Source organism: Lontra canadensis, unplaced genomic scaffold (genome assembly GCF_010015895.1).
Source record: "Lontra canadensis isolate GAN:19392208 unplaced genomic scaffold, GSC_riverotter_1.0 scaffold67, whole genome shotgun sequence".
NCBI lineage: Eukaryota > Metazoa > Chordata > Mammalia > Carnivora > Mustelidae > Lontra > Lontra canadensis.
Window position 1 is genome coordinate 2,047,614 of NW_022631061.1, and position 20,975 is coordinate 2,068,588.

The 20,975-nt window shown below is 34.8% G+C and overlaps 1 protein-coding gene across 1 annotated transcript in view; it reads right to left on the reverse strand.

Annotated features, from left to right (window-relative positions):
* Positions 1-2,143: 2,143 nt before the first annotated feature.
* UBL3 (ubiquitin like 3) overlaps positions 2,144-20,975 on the reverse strand; it is a 59,127-nt gene continuing 40,295 nt past the window's right edge. The window contains exons 2-5 of the mRNA XM_032879986.1: positions 10,513-10,621; positions 6,372-6,458; positions 2,681-2,758; positions 2,144-2,369 (exon numbers count right to left, since the gene is read on the reverse strand). Of these exons, the coding sequence (XP_032735877.1) occupies positions 2,317-2,369; positions 2,681-2,758; positions 6,372-6,458; positions 10,513-10,621 (327 nt within the window). The 3' untranslated portion in view covers positions 2,144-2,316. The remainder of the gene's footprint in view (positions 2,370-2,680; positions 2,759-6,371; positions 6,459-10,512; positions 10,622-20,975) is intronic.

The window sequence follows — 20,975 nt, forward strand, 5'->3', positions numbered from 1 at the left end:
TTCTCCATTTTGCACAACAATGTTAATGTTATCAGGAATTAAGTGACATAATTCCTTCTCTACTAATGAACCGGTTTATCCATTTTGCAAACTTTAAATTGAGGTCTTGTAAAAGGGAAATTTATAACATGAGAACACACAGAAAAATATATTGAAAACCAAAAGATAATTATTTTTAAACCATCATAAAAATTCAATCATAATTGAATAATAATAAGTCTTTAACTTTGGAAAGACAGAAGAGTAATTAGAATTAAAATAGGTATTAAAAATAATTACCAGTAGTTTGTTTTACAAAAGAAGAATAGAGCCATAAATGGCTTAATTGCCCAATTAAGTAACTATCAGTTTCCTCTTTAGTCAACACTAACAGAATTCACATTTGAGCTAGTCAACAAAGCATATAAATATTTAACATCCGAATACAACATTTTAGTGATAACAGAGACTGCATAATGCTATCCATTGTTGCTCTGTGTGCAAATTAACCAGGTTAAATATCAAAGATACACTGTGAATACTCCTGAAACTAACAAGAGAATATTAAACAAATTTCTTAAAGATTCCGAAACAAAAGTAGAAAACAAATTTTAACATGGATGAGACGGTGTTTAAACAATAATTGACTTAACCAAGACCTTCAAAATTAGCTCTGAAATGCACTACGATATTTTTTTTTTTTTAGTTTACAGAAAGAATCTTTAAGTACAGGTTGCAGAAAGAAAATGTTTAGTGCTATTTACATTCGTTTTAAAACTCTGCTCTATACAAATTTAATTCTGATCAGTATGAACAATATTTTCGTAGATCTACTGCATATAAAGCCTTTTCATCAAAGCATTGACAATGAACAAAATAACCTGATTACCTTTAGACAAAGCTGACCATTTGAAACCATTTACACTGAATGTTTTTAAGGGCCATGGACACTTACTTAAGTACAGAACATGTCAGCCTGCAACTTCATTTTTATAAAGGCTAAAGTTATTTATATGGAATATTGTTCTATATACTACACGCCAATCTATATTTAAGTTCTATAGTTAGGTATTTTATAAGCTTTTTATTAAATATATTCTACACATATTTGTAATTTCATCCAGGAAGAATTTCTTCCCAGTGAAAAAATATAAAATCTTTTATATTTTTACAGGTTTAGATGAAACTAGCTCATGCTTTAGTGCTGTGCAAATTGGTTTAGCATATCAATTTTTAAGTTATTGGTACAAAATAAAAGAATGGCATCCTTAATCATGTAGTATGCCTTAAAAGTCAGCTTTTGATTTTAATACAATTGCAAGCACTAATACCAAATGCAAACTACATAAAGAAATAAAATTAGTTACTATGGAGAACTATTTTAATTTTAAGAATTCATTTGAACTCTAATGAGTGAGTGTGACACTGGACACAATTACAGACGAGCAATAATTATGGAAAAATTCAATTTGCTGATCTTCAAATACATTAAACTGATGAGTAAATGAGGTTTTCTATTATCTCTGCGCGGCAATGCAAGTCTACGAGTATGGAACGGACCCTCCCACGTTAAGGCTAGGAAGCGCACTCGCACCCCTTTTGTGCTGTGTGGACAAGCACTCGGTGACCGCGTGACTGAGGAGTGTGTGTGTGAAAGGAAAAGCAATTTGTTTCATCAGCTCTCCGCTGAGTGCTTTAAACAGCAGGCACATTTTGTTTTTCCATGTGTTGCGATGAAAACAGTCACACTCAGTTGTGTGTTCTGTGCCAGTGCGGCCACCGGGGCTGACTCCGATAGAATGCCCCCGACATTTCAGTTTCTTTTCCATTTCTCCCTCTCCAGTTGGCCCACTAATTAACTCCATTAATTGCTGAATGTTTTCCAGTGTGGAATACTGTATTTCTGAGCATTTCTAGGTGCCATAAACCATGTTGCAAATTCTGCTGATGAAGAAAATAATGTCAATCTTTGTTAGTGCAAACTATATTGATTTGTTAGTTCTGGTGGTGAACGTTTCTGTGGCAGCAAAATGGCTTCCGCTAGGAAAGATAACTTGTTAACTCTGCCCCCGGAGATTGACAGCATTCACAAACCAACATATTTTAAAACTGCTCAACATAAACAAAGATACTAGAAATAAAAAATCGTAGTGAAAAATGAAAAATGTTCTTGGTTCTTTTTACTCTGATGCGAGATGACAGTGTTCATGAGATCATTCAGTTCCATGGGTTTACAGGCAGACTCTTCCTAAGGGATTCTGAAGCAATGTTGGGTCTCTTCTGTCCCAGCAGCATGAAAGACAAAGACTACATCACAGCACACGTAGCGGACAGTGTTTACAGGATTACACAACAATTACTCTCTCCAGTCTTTTCACGATTCCTCTGACCTGGAGAAAATGCAGAAAAGCCTGGTTTATAAAAATGCTCAAATTAGGGGGCGGGGGGTGGGGGGGCATCCAAACATAGTAAGAATTTTTTTTAATGTTTGCAAATTTTTTTTAATTAAAAAGCTATAATGATAATTATAGCTGTTTTAATTATAGCCCGTTTCCAGGATGTCTGGTTATTTGCTTAACAAGCTCTGATCATAAACAATGAAAACTTCCTTTCCCTCAGAAGGTCCAAAAACACGGAACCATTTTTGAGTGCCTGTCTCCTCGGCGGCTTGAGCGAGATGCCTCTGCAGTGTGAGGATTACCTTGAGAGTTGGGCTCTGGCAACGTCTCTCTGGCCACCAGATGCATCACCGTTGTTTTGCCAAAAGGAAGTTTTAATGCTATGGGAAAAGCAGAAGATAGTCTGTTACATATATACTGACCTACTGAAATCACTAATCAGAACTGAAACCATTTAAAGAACTGATAGCTCTTTGCAGGACCCCCTCAGCAGACTGCACTTACCAGTTAGAGCATCTCTTAGAAAATGAAAGTGGGTTAATATTATTAGAAACAATTCAGAAATTGTTCTGCCCAGCTATGGCCCTTAGTTTGACACCAATAATCATACTGTTGAAGGAAGGGGACGAGAGAAAATACGTCATTAATTAATATTGGAGATAACCTTCAGAGGAGAAAAGGAGCTAAAAAAAAAAGTTTCTGAGAATACCTTTTCTAGATCAGGGAAAAGTTTAGATTAAGAGACATCTGCTTCTGAGTCTAATTATCTGTCTAATATGTAGCACCTAATAAAATTACTGCACTGAACAGGCCAATATAATGTAGAAATAGAACAAACAACAAACTCAATTTTAAATATTTATTCTCAACCCTATATTTTTCAATGAGAAAATAATTTTCTTTAAACGGTTACTTTAAGAGAACCACTATCTTGGCATTATTAATAATCGCTGTTTTCTAATCAAGTCTTAACTGAAAAGGTTTTTTCATTCATAATAAAATTTATTATGAAATGCTTCAGACATAGAATAATATAACACACACCATGTATCCACGAACCACTTAAGCAAATACAGACGTTAAGTTTCATGGTGAATCGCTTTGTTATTCTGTGTGTAAAATTAGAAGCAGCCAGTATATCTAACTTTTAAAGTTATTTCCATAGTTGAGATGATTTAGTTCTGACAGCCATTATCACTTAGCAAGTACGATCCTCCTGCTACCTGCTTCTTAACTCTTGCTCCATAGGATGGTGGTTAACATGTAGATTGAAAAAGGATCCTCTATATCTTCAGTATTATTCATAATCAAGGTGAGTTTCTAGCTCACTTATTTATTTGGTCTATTCTCTTAAGTTCTCAAGCTCAAATGAAGTATGATGGCCCATAAATACACACTTTGATGAAATAAGAGGAGGTCCTTTTTTGGATCATCCCCTAGGGCTGATTTAACATTAAAATGCAAATAATAGAGCTTTGGATTATAAAATTTTTCATCAAATGTACTGGGAAAGACTGAACTTCAAGTTGCAGATTAGTCTCCTATCATCTCCTGGACTCTAGTAAGCCGGATCTGGGTTGAAAATCACATCTCCACTACTTGCCAATGTGAGATGAGTCATGAGCGAGTCATCTACCTGCTCCCCTGGCCTCAGTTTCCTCTACCCAAATAGAGACAGTAATTCTATCACCTGTCCTTTACAGCTGTATTGACTAACTGAAATAGTCAAGGACCACTGCGTAGTTCAGGGCTTTGGACAAAGAAAGCACGCAGTCAATATTACCCTCATCGTCATCTTCATTTTGAGAAAGCAAGGAAGACAGATCTCAGAAAACAGGTAAGTGAAAGGAGAGGTACATTTAGAGAAGTGTGGACAGGCCTGGGAAGCTGCTGAGTGGCTTACCATTTGAAGCTACAGATTTGATTGATGGGGATTATTATTTTTCCTTTCCATTTGAATTTTAACTGGAATTAGTGGATATGGATGATAACAGTTTCAAAGAAGGGAAAGGAAGAATTTAAAAGGTTTTCTCTTTCCTTCACTGTGGATGCTTCTGCTTCTACTATGACTCTGTATAATATCTAGAATAGGACTTTTTTTTTCTTTTAAATATTTTATTTATTCATTTGAGAGAGAAACAGCAAGAGAGAGTACGATTTGCAGGGGAGAGGCAGAGGGAGAAGGGGAGAAGCAGACTCCCAGGACCCTGGGATCATGACCTGAACAGAAGGCAGAGGCTTAACCGACTGAGCCACTAAGGTGCTCCCAGAATAGGAGTTTTCAACCTCACATAAAAATCACCCAGGATTTCAATTCAGCAGTACACTGGGCGATGGGGGAAAGGGGAGGGGACAAGAAAGGGGGAAGGGGAGGGGACAAGAAAGGGGCACAGAGACAGAGAGAGCTCTCCTCCAACTAGCCAGCATGTAGAAATCTGCATTTCGAAGTAAGTATCCCAGTTGATTCCTGACTGAATGCCACAGTCTCCATCACATTTTGAGAAAGAATGAACAGCAGTGTATTGAGTGTCAAACTTATAGCTGATCTTCTTTATCCTTAGTAAGACTGTTACCACACCTTTTCTTTAGTAGACTGAAATTCTATGGAACTAAAAAGTTGTATCTCAAAAAAGGGGATTCAGGGCTATGTTTTAAGAAACCTGGTAACAAAGAAATTAAACCCGAAACTTACTGGAACCATAAAATCCCAAGAGTGGCAAAGAATGCCCAGGTCTCCTGGTTTAACCATCCACAGAAGGATTGAACCCCGACCATGGCTGTACCTACTGCTTATATGTAACCAGTAACAAGGATTTCACTCTTTTCCCTTAGTGGTCTATTCTTTTTTGAGGCAGCTTGACATGCTCAAATAATTCTATTTTGTAGTGAATAGTATCTGTCTGCTTTTGATCCCCACCTGTTGGTCTTAAGTCTAATTCAAGGTTATACAGAGCAAGTCTCAAGCCATACAAAGCTAGCCTACTCTTCCACACCAGCCATTCCAGTATTTGAAGATAATTACCATGACCCTGTGTACTCTCTCCTTTATTATTCACATTCAAGATCACAGGGAAACTAAAAAGAAAAATTGTGACCAAAAAAACCACATAGTTGGATGTTATTCAACCTTTACCAAACACCCACCTATATTGATCCATTCCATTGCTAGGTTTAGAGAAAAAAAGTCAGACTATATTTACACAAAAATATTAGAGTGGATCACTTCATTTACCTACAAATTTCTAATTATCAGGGTATATTTGAAATACAGGAACTAAAAACAAAATAAACCTGCTGATGATAGAGAATGTACCCCATAAGGGGGCACTATTGAGCTATATTTCTCCAATCACATATAAAGAGCAGTGATCCCAAAGAAGCGTTCACTGTGTGCCAAGTACTGTTTTAAGTGCTTTGAATATATAATTTAACCCTAGGAGGTAGACACTATTGTTAGCCCATTTTATCAATGAAGAAAGCTAAGTATCTTCCCCAAGATTCCACAGCAGGAAGCAGTGGAGCCAAGGCACAACTCTGGTAACCAGGATCTAAATCTGCTCTTTGAATCCTCACACTACAAGGTCTCTCTAGCGAAACTCTTTTACCTTCATTTCTGCTAGATGGGCAATTATAACAGAGTCAGACTGAAAACCCGTTGTCATAAACTTTGCCTACTCTGTGCGTCTGGCTTTAACTTAAAACTATTACATCTAACATATTATCCAGAAGTACAATAAAATTACAAAATAATAGGTATGGATTCCTATATCTAATGAGAGAGAGTTTATTTGATAAAGGAGTAAACACTTCTCACAGTGCTAAAATGAAATTCAACAGAATGCAAAAGGTAAAGAAGTAGAGTTACCAAAATAGGCAGAATTCATGAGTTGGGAATAATTTTTTTTGTAAAATCAGCCAACAGCCCTGAAACAAACAAATGAATGCCACTGCCATGAGACAGACACTAAATCCCATTACAAAGGTGACCATTACCTCCTAATGTGACATTTCCATGCAGAAATCGTCCTTGATAAATAAGTCGTAGAATATTTGGACTGCTGACCTGCTCTTCTTCCCAGTCTGAAAAGAAGCAGTGAACTTGTTAGGTGTATTTTGAGACAATGTTAAGGTATTATTGCACTGTTTATAGTCCTGAAGTTTAAAGATTAAAATGAATGAGTTGGGGAAAATCTAATCCTAGGAAAAGAGAAATGTCATTTGAAAATTAATTGCTATTACCAGTAATTAACAGAAAATACTATAATGTTCCAATTTTTGTACCTGTTAAAAAATATATTTGAAGCTAGAGACAATTAGGTTAACAAAGATTTTAATATACTGACATAGAGAGTAACAAAAAAAATGTACCTCGATAAAACTAGAGAATACAAATTTTAAAAATAAAAAATTAACAATGTTTACTTTTGGATAATATTGATTTATTATTCTGTCTTCTGAAACCAAATGATAAACATTATAGAAGATACAACTCTAAGTTCACTTTACCCAAAATATTCAGAAGAAGAAAACTGAAAAATATTACAAGGTATACACAAATATGCTTATAAAGAAAATAAAAAAACAAACTGGTGAGTAGGATGGGTAGCAGAATATTTCATTTTGTGTACAACTTCTGTTATAATGAAATATGGAATACTACTATGTTAAAATAATGAGTTAAGGACACTGATATTGTGATAGGGTACAGGGTTAGTGATTTCACTAGCTGGTAGACGTAACAATTTAAGCTCTGATTGTGACAAAGATTTGAGAATTCCATTATCATCTTTCTCAAGAATTCTTGTATGATGTGTTTGTTTCCTAAAGAAGGAGCTGTCAACACAAGGATGAGTTTAAAATATCCTAAAGAAAAGTGACAGAATAGAGGTAAGTAGAGCACTTTTCCTTCTGAGTGTTCAAAATGATGAATATGAATTTGATAAAAGTGTGCCTCCCACTGACTCAGCACAACAGAAATGGGACAGGAGAAATTAATCGGAGTCCTTTCTTCTCTAGCACACCCCCCCCCACCCCCGCCCTGGGTGCTTTTTCTCCTGGTCCTTCCTCCCCCACTTATATGCCCCTGTTGCCTTCTGACACTAGTGCTCCCAGGTAACTCTTCTTCTAGAAGAAGGATCAACTAAGCCTTAGAATATGGATTATTCTGAATTCACTGCTCCCAAAATTACCATTTAACAGACTATTCCTGGTCAAGATGGAAGTATCTATACATATAAAGACAAATGACAGTGTCTAATTCATTAGAAAAAAATACTCTAAAAATCTGTAAGTATTTTTTTGAGATGCAAAACTTGAAGCTACGTACTTCATTATTTTATACAGAGTGTTGTGATTTCCACATACTTCATTGGGTTTAATATGCTATCTACCTTTTCCTCTCAGAGGATCTGTAATTTAGAGAGACCTATAGGACAATGTTTTAAGGAGGAATTTCAGCAACTAGTAACATATATTTAGCAGATTTTTTTTTTTTTGGACCTCTGAGCTGGTAAGAGCTATTCTACCTATTAACTATATTCCTCTAAACTGCCTAAGAGCAGACCAAGAAAAACTCTTTCCAAAAATATATGGCACCAAGTGTTTTCTTCTACCGATTTAATATTTACTATACTTTCATTATTAGCGCCAACAAATATTTACATTTGCTGACCTATTATGAGATAAAATGTAGAACTAGATTGTTAATTTAAATGTTTTAGGTAAAATAAAAAATTTTTTCCCTGCATTGCCTAAAGTTGCTGGGTGAAGCAGCAAACTTAGGAAAGGCCGGGCTCAAAAATTTGTGTGTGAAACTAAGTAAGGTGGGATTGATACAATCAATTTCCAATGCTGGCAGTTGGCTGGCTCACTGATTTAGGACACTATTTATGACAAACACCTGCATTTGAGTCCTGCCTTTGGTTACGATTAATCAGGATTCTTAAGGAATTAAAAGTAATTCTAATATCTAAGTCAAACAATTATGAAGGTAAAAGTACTTTTTTTTTAACCACAAGTTATAATGCTGCTCCCTAAACATAAATTTTTTAGAGGAACTGCCCTTTTTTGTCTTGCGTAATCTTTTCTACAATACCATAGATGTCAAAACTGATCTTTACCCTCTCCTCCCCATATCACAAAAGTAATCTTCTACATCACATTTAGTATAACATCACTATTAGACAGGGGCGCCTGGGTGGCTCAGTGGGTTAAGCCTCTGCCTTCGGCTCAGGTCATGATCCCAGAGTCCTGGGATCGAGCCCCGCATCGGGCTCTCTGCTCAGCGCGAAGCCTGCTTCCTCCTCTCTCTCTCTCTGCCTGCCTCTCTGCCTACTTGTGATCTCTCTCTCTCTGTCAAGTAAATAAATAAAATCTTAAAAAAAAAAAAAAAACCAAAAAACAAACAAACAAAAAATCACTATTAGACAAGTATTTAAAAATGCTTTTCCTAGTTACTGTTGTGCATGGCTATGAGTAAATTCCCATATCCTAAGAGCCCCAAGTTTAGTCTACTTCAGCTTTTCTGAATTCCTTTCTTACCTCTAACCTGATTTAGGAACTAACATTGACTAGTCCCTTAATTGTCAAGGGAAGAATGATCCGGTCAATTGAAAGTATCTGTCCAAATCAGTGTTTCTTAAATGTATGTCTATGAATCCTGAGTTCGAGAACAACAGAGGCATGGTTCTGAAAGTCCTCCTCAAGAAGTTTTAAACCATGTTTTCATTTTAATGATAATCTGGAAGAGATTATCTAGATAATTCAAATAATCACCTTATAACCAACTACAGTCTTGGGATTTATTGCTCAGATACGCAGTTTATGGCGCCAAGCAGTACTCCTTTAACTGTCGAGAGGCTAGTAAGAAAAGAACAGAGGTTGCCTAAATACATAAACAATGCATTCTTGCTAAGTGAAGGCTAAATGACAATCGGGCACACTGTAAATGAAGGTTCTCTGGTGAATAATCTGCAGATAACTGGGTCCTCGTATAGCAAGCAGGAGCAGAGGCATGTGCCAAACTCAACAGTACTATCTATATTCACGGCACAAGCAGTGAGAGTTGGTTTTAGCAAAAATGTATCATTAATGTTGTTACTTTGAACATTATTGGTTTTAGAATTATATTTGCATTTTCTTTTTAGATCTGTTTTAGTCTTATGGTTATGAATGCGTTAATAAGGATAAAGCATCTTAAATGGGTTTTATGTTTCTATCTTAAAAAAAAATTGTAATAAAAATAATTTAAGTAAGCACTAGGGAATCTATAGGAATTTTTTTCTTCTAAAGGAGTTCCATATATTATTTAAGGTTGAGAAACACTGACCTGATTGATTCATTGTGAATACACTGTGTTCTTTGTTGAAATGAGTCTTGTCCCTTAAAAGTCCAAACTGCTTTGGCCAGTAAAATTAAGTTAAATTAGCTGAAACATTGATATCACTATAATACATGCCCTAAAAAGGACCAAGCTGACTTAGGGAAAGTTCAAAGGAAAAAAACAAGCTAAAGACTCACTGTAGGATGGCAAGGCAAAATCTTATCGCATGGAAAAGAATCAGAGAAAGGAAGAATACCATTCCCCAACTCCCTCAAATTTTGTTTGTCGTGGATACTGACTTGAAAATGCAATGCATAAGTGGATTTTATACCTTCTTGCCCTTGTTGTTCAGAGGACACACGAAGTGCCATGAATTAGAAATTAACTTTATGTCAAACTCAATTTTAAATAGGTTATAGATAGGATAGACCAATGAGAAAATATTTTAACTTGTTAAAAATAGTTTTTATTATCTTTTACTTTGTGTTTTGTTATAAACAGATTTCCTGATATGAAAGTTATGTGCATCTGTTAGCTACTTTGTGTTTTTCTTTTTAAAAACAATTTTCATTCACATTAAAATGGTTCTAAGGCAAAAAGAGATTTTGTGTACTGGCTCCTTCCCCATTTTGCAATGAAGTAGCTGAAGGACAAAGTGACAGATAACAGTGTTCCTTCCCCTTTAACTCCCAAGACTAATCTCTCAATTATTTGGTTTTTAAAAATCTTCATAACTTTTTCAAAATGTTTGTGAAACAAGGTAGGGCATAAAGAATTAACGTTATTCATTCTCAAGAGAAAAACACCACTCACCCATTGGCCAATTGTCATACACATGCTTTGCAATGTCAGAAGCAGAATCATTAGGAGAAAACAGGAACTCTTTTGTTTTCCCGCTTACCAAGATGAGGCGCAAATTTATCTGAAAGAAGACAAGGATTCTTTTAATACAAATCTTGAAATTTTGAAAGTAAATAAAAATGACTCCTAGGTTTTTCATTTCAATCACATTCTGAACTATTACTAATGCTATTTTCTGGTTTTATCTATTTAAATTCTGTAAAGACTTTTTTTTTAAAAGAATGACAATTTGGCATATGATTTCATTTCCATTGTTTAAATATATGGGGGGGCAGATATGTTTGTCATAATAAATAAAGGAAAACCAAAATTCATTATGCTTTTATATTTTAACTACTCCAACAATGTTCAGAGTTGGGCTTTTGTAGGTTATCACTATTACTTTAGCATACATATTTTCCACTGAAAAACTAACAAAAGTGGTGACACTGCAGGTCATATCACTAAACAGAAGAAAAATTTAGTTGATAATCTACTTAGAAAAAATAAAGGGGAAACAATGAATTAATATAACTTTTTATCCTACAAAAATTATTCAAATGTAAACAAATTAACCAGAAACAGTAAAGAACTTTACAATGGTTAAAGGAGGAATCAATAATATGTTAAACCCAATGCCCGATCATTTATTGTGGGAGGGCAGAGGAGAAGCTATGAGTGACAAAGGACAGAGATTCATCCTCAGTGAACAACCGAAGGTAAATAATGGAATTAAAATTTTTGTGGTCCAGTGAATTTACACTTCCAAGTAAATATGTTTGTTTATACCTTTTGTAAAACATTTTTAAATGTTCATTTTTAAATTTTTTTCTCTATCCATAATTAACTTGATGTTATTTTTAAAAACCATGACATCACTCATTTCCCTAGTTACAGGAATGCAAGTGGGATTTTCTATACTTCTGGGCCTCTGTTAAGAGAGGAAGTAAGGCCTCCCCAAAAGTTGGGTCTAGTCCAGAGCTGAGTCCTGGGACTAGCCCAGCTTCTTTATATATAAAGAACAGAGAATGTCATTGTACCGGTTTGAATTGTGCCTGGTTCCAGGTTAGCCAAGCTCTCTTCTTCAGTTACCAATACTTTTTCCTTCTAAAAAAATACCAGAAGATCTTTAAGATGGCCAAGTCTACAATGAATAAATTGGTGCCTACCGCAGAGTCAATTAGAGGCCAGGTCACTGATTTACTATCTACCACCAACACGGCCAATGCCATTCCTAGTGCCTCAAATGTACTGAAAGTTATAAAATATCTCTCTAGAAAAGTGCTAAGCACAAACAATTCCTCATTTACTGGGATGTGACTGGATCCCATATTAGATGGAGGAGAACTAGACTCTATACTAGAAATTATATTCTAACTGTATGTGCAGCACTCTATTTCCATGAAAAGTTTTTTAGAAGATAACAGAAAAAGCAATCTATATTCCAGGTGAAAAGCTCTTTCTATATGTCCAGTAAGAACTTCTTGCTGCCTTTTTAAACCAGAATGAAATTTGAAATTAGACCAAAGAGCGTAATACAGGAAGTAATACAATCAGTAATACAGTAATACAATCCAGAAACTTTTTAAGTTCCATCTGAACAAAATTCAAGTAAGTTTATAAGAATGATTAAATTTTAAGAAAGCACCACTTATTTATTTTGTAAAACAAACAAGTAATGAGTGATTGTTAAAGCAAGGAATGCAAGATCTCTACAATATGAATTTCAGTTCTCAAGAGATACACTATTCATAGCTGTCTCTTTATATGTGATATTGATATATACTATATACTTTGAATTTATATGGAATCTTTTAATGGAATCACACTACTATATAAGGGTCCTTCAGCCATTAATGTCCAAGAAATTATGCCCCTCATAATGGTTCAGCCATGTGTTTAACAAGAAAAAAAAATAATTAAATTCAAGCTTCCTAAGAGTTATATAAATGATATAAATCTACTTTTTCTCAGAATTGTCTTTTAAGTTTAAAACTAATTTCTATTGGGCTTTTATTCAAATTATGTTTAAAAGTAACAAAGAAAAAGGGGAGGAAAAAGGACTTAATTCTTAGAATCTGCAAAGACAATGCCAAAGCATACTTCAGACTTTCCCTATTATCCATCGATATGGAAATGGAAAAATAGCTGATGGTATATCCTTACTATGGAAATCTGCAGTTGTTAAACAACATGAGGTATAGATCTACATGATGTGACATGGAAAGGTGTCCACAATATATTAAACTAAATAATACACATCACCCACACCATAAATGGTTCATGCAGCAAAATTCCCAGCATTTATTTTAAAACTAATATATATCACTGTTACCAGTAAACTGATTATTTCGTTTTTGTGTTTCAAAATCAATGGTCTAAAGAATTCACGTGCATCTAGATTTTCAGAATGTCGGAAACTTTGGACCTCTAGCTGTGTTTGACAGGTTTAAAAACATTTTTTTTTAATGTTTACAGGGGGACATAAACGTTTTAGTTTGACACAGACCCTACTGAGCCCTACTTACTCACACTGACCTGCTTCATACACTTATGATACCTGCCTGGCCCCAGAAAACATTAAAGTTTTAACTCATGGTAGAGCTCTGGGCTACAAATTCAAAACAAGATGCAAGGTAAGATTTCAAAATCTACTGAGAACTTAATTATCCCTTTGGGTAGGGAAAAAAGAAAATATGCAAACTCTAAGTCTATAAATACATAAATCTAAGAAATCATCAAATATTACATTTAAAACAATCTAAAACTGACAATAACAGTTAAAGACTGCTTCAGGAAGGAAGTTTATGTCCCAAATTGAAAATAACAGCAATAAACCCACAAACTTAAATTGCTGAGTGAAGTCACACATTGCCTGAAACACTTCTGCTGCCTAGTACAATGGGTGATATATAGTAGGCGTTCAATATTTGTTGACTAATATTTTAGTTTCTTTAGTTTCAATAAGCAAGTGGAAATGTAGACTGGAAAGGTCAGCACTAAGATTCAAATGAAGGTTTCAGCATTCTGGGCATTTTATCAAATGCTGTCTTATGTGGAATGGGATTGGGAGGGGGCACCTGGGTGGCTTAGTCGGTTAAGGGTCTGACTCTTGATTTCAGCTCAGGTTGTGAATTCAGGGGTGGTAAGATGGAGCCCAGCATCAGGCTCCATGCTCAGAAGGGACTCTGCTTGAGATTCTCCCTCTCCCAACCCCAGCTCTTAAAATAGTAAAATAAATCTTAAAAAAAAAAGAATGGGAATGGTTAATAATCATTTTTTGGTAGTTGTATGGACATAGGGATAGTTTCAACATGTAAACACCTCAGTGCTTAATTTGTTAGGCTCTGGATCTTCACTGTCAGTAACATGTTTATATAAAATACTATAATTTAGTAAGGCATTTTCAAAAGCAAAATTAATTCTGATTGTTCCTAATTTTTAAATGAAGCTAAAGACAGGATTATTGATATGGAAGATTACTGGATGAGTCTGGACTTGTTCCTATGTTTATGTCTGGGTGACAACCTTGCTCTGAGACTAGAAGTATACATCTGCCCCAGTACATAGGCAAGCGTTTCTTAGGGCTGTAACACCAAAGGAGGAAAACACTAAATTTCCATGCTTTCTTTAGAAAAAATCTTGAAAGCAATCACCAGATAAACATCTGGATACACAGGGTGGTCAGTACTTAATTACTCCCATATAATTGTAAGAACTTTCTCAAGCTTATTCAGATAAGTAATGTCAATTATAGTTCCTCTCAGTAAATGTACGGCAATTCCTATAAATGTGAGCTAGTTTCCCTTAAAAGATTATGTTCCATTTATTTAAATATTTATTAATGAAATATTTTTTTACTTATTTGAAGCCATGCTAAGTCAATAAAATACCTTAAAAGAACTTTTGCTTGTGGGGGTCCTAAATTCTTGACACATTGACAATGGATTAAAAACAACTCTTATTTACAGCTTAAAATGTGATACACTACATGTACATACTTGTCTAAAAATAAAACTGTTAATCAAGACTCCAAATCACTTGATATGAGATGGAGCTCCTATTATGTAATAAAATTTCCAAGGGATGGTATTCAGATTATCCAAATGAATGATACATGTCATAGTTACTTCTGAGGCAAAAAAATTCCAAACAAGACTTTTAGTGAGGTAGCAACCTTAATCATTTCCTGTAAGGCCAATGGAAATGACAAGGACTCTCCTATGCATGTATTTCAGTTAAAAAAAAGAAGTTTTCGGTCAAATTGTTATCTCTATTTGTCAGGTTATAACAATCTAGAGAAATCTCTAGAACTTAATTCACACAACAATCTGTTTTCAACTCGTCAGGCTGAAAAAAGAGGAAGTAAACAGGGAAAGTGGAAGATGAACTGGAGTGGTCTTTGGAAATGAAACAGACAAGTATAGAGATAGACCATGCCCTGTAAAAGAAAAATGACTGTTTTCTACCAAGAGATCAACGGGTTGATCAGAAAAGGAATTCTGCCCTCCCCTTGTATGTTCTATCAAATAAATAAAATCTTAAAAAGAAGGAAGGAGGGAAGGAATTCCCAACATTCAAATGAAGAACTTTTTTGCCTTTGTAGTGCTCATTCCTGCCTTTTTTTGCTAAAAGGCAAGCGCAAGTGGCCAGTGGAAAGATGTTAGACTTTCTTTGCAAGTCACTTTTTAAAAGCTCTCAATTTATCTCAAGGGGATTATACAGAGTAAATAAAGCCAACCCCAAAAGGTTACATACTATACGACTCCAAAGATATAATATTCTTGAAATGACAAAACTATGGAATGGAGAATAGGTTAGTGGTAGCAAGGTTTTAGGAAGAGGGGCAGGGGGAGGGGTGGCTCTATCTATAAAAGGGAAGCACAAGGGACTCTTGTGATGAACTGTTCTGTCTCTTACTGTGGTGAGTGGTCATATGAATCTGCACACGTGATAAAACTACACAGAACTAAATGCATACACACAAACAAGTGCGTGAAAAACTGGAGAAATCTGAATGATGTCTGTGGACTTTGAGACTGTACTACAGTTATGTAAGATGACAGTACCAGCAAGGAAACCCAGGTGAAGGGTATATGGGATTTCTCTGTACTGTTTCTTGTAACAAGTGCATGTGAATCTATAAATATCTCCAAATAAGATGTTTTAAAAAACTGGCACTCAACTGGCTGAAGATTTATATAGTATTATATGTCTGTCTTATTCTTATTTGCATTTGAAGATGAATAATGCTTTTTAAAAAATAACATTGTATGAAAATAGCTACTTGATCTAGAAAAAAAGGATATAAGTCTACCAGTGACTTATTTTAAGACAATGTATAAATTTTAAAATAGATAAGCATGTTTTCTTGTTCCTAGAGTTACAGATTTGTAAATGGCATATTTTGAATTTTTGCTAAACATTACAGGAAAATGGAATGAGGGAGAAATGTGCTCTTTTTTTTTTACATAGGACTGTTTTAAATTATTCAAACAATTGCAGTGCTAAAATATGGTAATCATATATTTCATAAACTTTCTTTTAGTTGTTCATTTATTCAAACATTTTCTGAAACAGACACTGTGCTTGGTGCCTTAAGGATTTTGTAACCTTGAAGCTGTGAGAGAGACATAAAAACATAATTATGGGGGAGAGGGTAGCGAGGATATAAAATTTTAAGTGCTCATAAATATTAGCTGAATTAATTTTTAAAACAACAAAAGGAGGACCTGTGAGTCTGACATTCCAGAGAAAGGTCTATATGGCACAGTGAACAAAGAAGGAGAAATGCTAACACTTGCCATTTATTGTGTGTTTACTGTATTTCGGGTATTGCCCTTAGTTATGACTCACCTAGCCCATTTCTGAAGCAGGTATTACTACCCCATTTTAGAGTTGGAGGAATGAATTTAGAGACTTTAGTAAGTGGATAAGCTAAGATTTGAACCTGAATGCGCTAACAACACAATATTTGATGTTAACCACTTGGGTCAAGTGAACCAGGTAGTCCCAGCAAATTCCTTACCAATGTCTCCATATTATTCTCCATCAACATCTCAACCACTCTTGCCCTCACTATGGTCCAACCACAGGCACCTTCTCTCAGTTCCTCGAAAGTGCCAAGTTCTTACTTGTCTTAAGGCCTTTACACGGGTGGTTTCTTGTGCATGGAATGCTTGGTGCCCCACACTCCCCACTCCAATTCACACACGCTCTGGCTTACATGTGTTTGAGACAGGACAGCATGAACAAATCCTCCTGAGCCTCATCCTCCTAGATGAAATAATGAAACTAAATTTTTGAAGAAATGGAAAAAGAATTTCAAAATAGAATTAGAGAAGCTAAGAAGCATTCCTATTCCCCACTGGAATAGCAGCAATCCTATTTATGAAGAAGTTATATAAAGCATCCATGGAAACAGATTTTAACTTCTAAGAAAATACACCCGAATTCTTGTCTATGATTTTACTTGTATTATGGAGTCATAAACTAAGGTACACTGGGATTTGCTAAATGGATTGAAACTACAGGATCTTTTTCTATATTCTTTTTAGTACTCAGCATGATGTTGATTCTAACATACATGAAATATGAAATCTTTATAGGTAAAAACTCAGTGGAATTCCTTTTTATTTGTAAAAACACTTACCTAACCTGAACATTAGGCACAGGGGAGGTGAGACAGTTCGCCAGTTTAAGTTCCCAAGTAAAATTTTACAACATCTCATTTTAGTTGGAATGTGAATTTCCAGAATATTTAACCCATTTTTAAAATATAGGTAGAGAACAACATTCCAACGCAACATTTAATGCTTTTTAAATTATATGACCCTGTCAACTATTTCTTCATTAAATTATTTTTTGAGCACTGAACACAAACAAGAAACTGTTGAGTTATGCAAATGAATTAACAACAATATTAAATTAGCCTACTTGCCAGCTAGAAAATGTAGATTGATTTTTTTTTCCTCATCACTGAAGAAACAAAGAAACCACTGGGTTCTTATAAGTACAGTTCAGAATCAAATAATGTAACTCAAAATTTATAAAGCATTTGGTGCCTGGCACACAGTCAGTGCCTAATTAGCTATTATAAGTTATCAATCATTGTCATCATCATAACCATCATTAGTTAAGTAGATCACATTATACCAACAATACAATGCTCTCTCTTTAAATACTTTATAATACACATTTATTTTAAAATAAGTTTGGGAGACTTTTTTATAATTAAAATTTCATGTGAAGACTGAACAATGTATTTTCTTGAGAAACCCTGTAAATTATTCTTAAAATTACAATTTTTCAAGTTCCAAATCCTATAAATAGAAAACATGTGGGTTCTGAAATTGAATTACAGTTCTATATCACTTTAAAACCTGACTGTAGGATTCAAACTAGCTGCTTTAACCAGATTTCAATACGCAAGCGTAGTTGTCTAATTTCCTATACATACTATCAACTAAATAATGAATTTGAATGAAACCAAAGTAGTCTCTGTGGGACACTGGATCTCTATCTAGGGAAACCTTTGTTTTGAGAAAGACTTTCAGGTCTTATGACTCACTTAATTAAGAACAACAGTTCAGTACAACTGTTTCTGTCAACCAAGCACTGAAGATAATAAATTATAGATAGGAGAAAGAGAACCGGCAAAGACAAAGCAATAAAGAGGACATTGGGGAAGGGAGAGAGTACCTTTTCCTATATTCATAACATTATGTTCACATTATTTCAGGAGGATGACAATTTTCTTTTCTCTATCCATCTCCTGTTATTAGTAGAAATAGAACAGTGTACATTTTTTGGCTTAAAGCCTAAAATCATGGGGAAGGAAATTAGTATTTACTGAATATCAACTATGCACCAGAAGTTTTCCTTACAGATAGTATGTCATCTGAGTAGTTCTAGCACACATCCTATTTTAGTATCTACTATATAGTTCTCTCTCTTGCCTCTAATCACCTAGAACTACGATAAAACAGGGTAGGACACAGGATGAATCTTTTAGATTTCTCTACCTCTTGTATTTGTCTGGGCTTGTCATCATTTGAGCCTTGCACCATATTCCCCTCGAGGTGAGTGCTTGCCTGGGGGTATCGATTCCCAGATTCTTTCCCTCATACTTCTTCTATGCCGTTATCAAATTCTCAGTACTACTTTAAATCTCATGCCTTTTACAATTTCCCTCACTCATTCAACTTTTAATACTTAAGACTAGAGGGAGTCTCCGAATGCATCCAGTTCGCAGACAGCAAATAGACCAGGGAAAAGAGGCCCCAGGAGACTAGCTAGTTATGGGCGAAGCAGAAGAGTACAGCCCAGGTTTTCTGTCTGAGATCAGGGTTTGTTCTAGCGCACTCCAGTGTCTCCCCAAATACCCTCTCAAGCTCCCCCTACATCCTCCTAAATACTGTACGTATTTCTCATTCAAATGGCCACTCCAGAAGGTCCTGCTTTTCTCTGAGGATTCACACAACTTTTGAGACAAAATACTCCTTAATCTGCTACACACTAGCTGAAAACTAATTCTATTTCTCTGAGTGACAGAACTTCTAGGGAATATAAGTAAATGTTAAGAGAAAAAAAGCATTCTTATACACTGTACAATAAATCTGGAAATGCCAGGTTAAAAAATTCAAACAAGATGTCTGCCAAGAGCTGGGGGGAAGGGAAATGGAGAGTTAATATTTAATGATTACAGACTTTCAGTTTTGCCAGATGAAAAGAGTTCTGGAAATGGGACGGCAGTGATGGTTGTGCATTACAAATAAAATACACTGAACTGTACATTTAAAAATGGCTAAGATCACAAAGACAATGGTTTGTTGAAAAAATAATTCCCCATTAATAATTAATCTTGATCCTCTGATGTTTTAAATTACTGAAATATAATAAAACAGTTGGAGAGAAATCTCATCTAAGTAATTCTGATATAATAAAGTATTTCACTTTATACAAAGTATAAAAATAGTTAAGATGGTAAATATTATGTGTATTTTACTACAATTTGAAAGCCAAAAACTATTTACAAAATAATTCCAAGTTTCTTCACTGCAAAACTTCTCAGAATGTTTCATATGCCAAAATGACTTTGTGAATCTATAAGGAGAAGAGGGACCTATGATTCTACTTTCAGATGACACTTCAAATGATGAATACACAAATGTTTATTAAACAAGGTACTACGCTAGATGCCTTAGAAGAAACAAAGATGACCAAAACATAATCAGTACAGAATTTGCTATAAAGCATTCAACTGCCTCAGCAGGCAGTGGGGCTAACACAGGCAGGCCACTGAAAAAGTTTCTTTACTGAATTTCAAATTTGTTGGGCATAATATGTCGATGTGGAGCCTCATTTGAGTGTAATGAAAAATCAGTCATCAGTCTTATGGCATAATATTTTATCATAAAAAATGCTGAAACGGTTTTAATTAAAATAACCTATTTATACCTATTGTTAGAGGATGCCAAAGTGACTTTTTTTTTGTAGTTATGACTGTGAATTAAATACCTGCATCACTGCTGTATGAAAGGATAAGATATTTCCAGAGATGGTCTTTAATATTTGACTAAAACTCACATTAAGATGGACACTTTGAAAACACACATTAGAAAGCCATATTTTTCCATAACCTTTTTTTGGAAAATGGCTTAGACTTGATGCCATGGCTGTGGCTAGAAAACAAAATAATTTTAATGTGTGCCTTTGCCCTATAAAAGTGAAACTAATGGTTCTCTGAGGGACTGTCCTAGATGACTGTTAAAAGTCCCTTCCAGCTCTAATATAAAATAGGCATGTTATTTAGAAATATAACAATTCTACTATATATGATAAAAAAAATGTGTAGAATACATAAGCATTCAGTAATGACCAGGTTATTACAATCAATCATTTTTTATTTGAATTAATAGCCCAGTGCCTTCATTTCCTCATCACTAACTCTGATCTTTAATTCCCTATAAATCTGCCTATTGAAACCACACTTACTGAACCATACTCTTGAAGGTCACTTACGACCATCTAATAAAAGACATGAAATAGCTTCTTCTCCTTTCTCATCTTCCTTAATCTCTCTGTAACATTTGACACAATTTATTCTTTCCTTCTTGAAAGTCTTTCCTCATTGGGTTTTTGTAATTCCCCAAATGTATTTTCTGAAACACTACACTCCATGAAGTATTCTGGGAGAGAAAACAGTTCAGTGGTCAGGTGAATTTGCAAAACACTGCTTCATATATTCCTGCTTTGGAAATTTGCCATATATGTTACATATTAAAAACCCAGAGAATTCTTGCAGTGAACAAATTCATCTAACTTTAACACAGTTGTAGTATTTAACCATAGAACCAATTTTTCTTACTATTCCTGCTTTTGATCTTCTCTTTCAGTTGTTCTTTTTCCTCTTGTACTCCACGTATGGGCTTTCC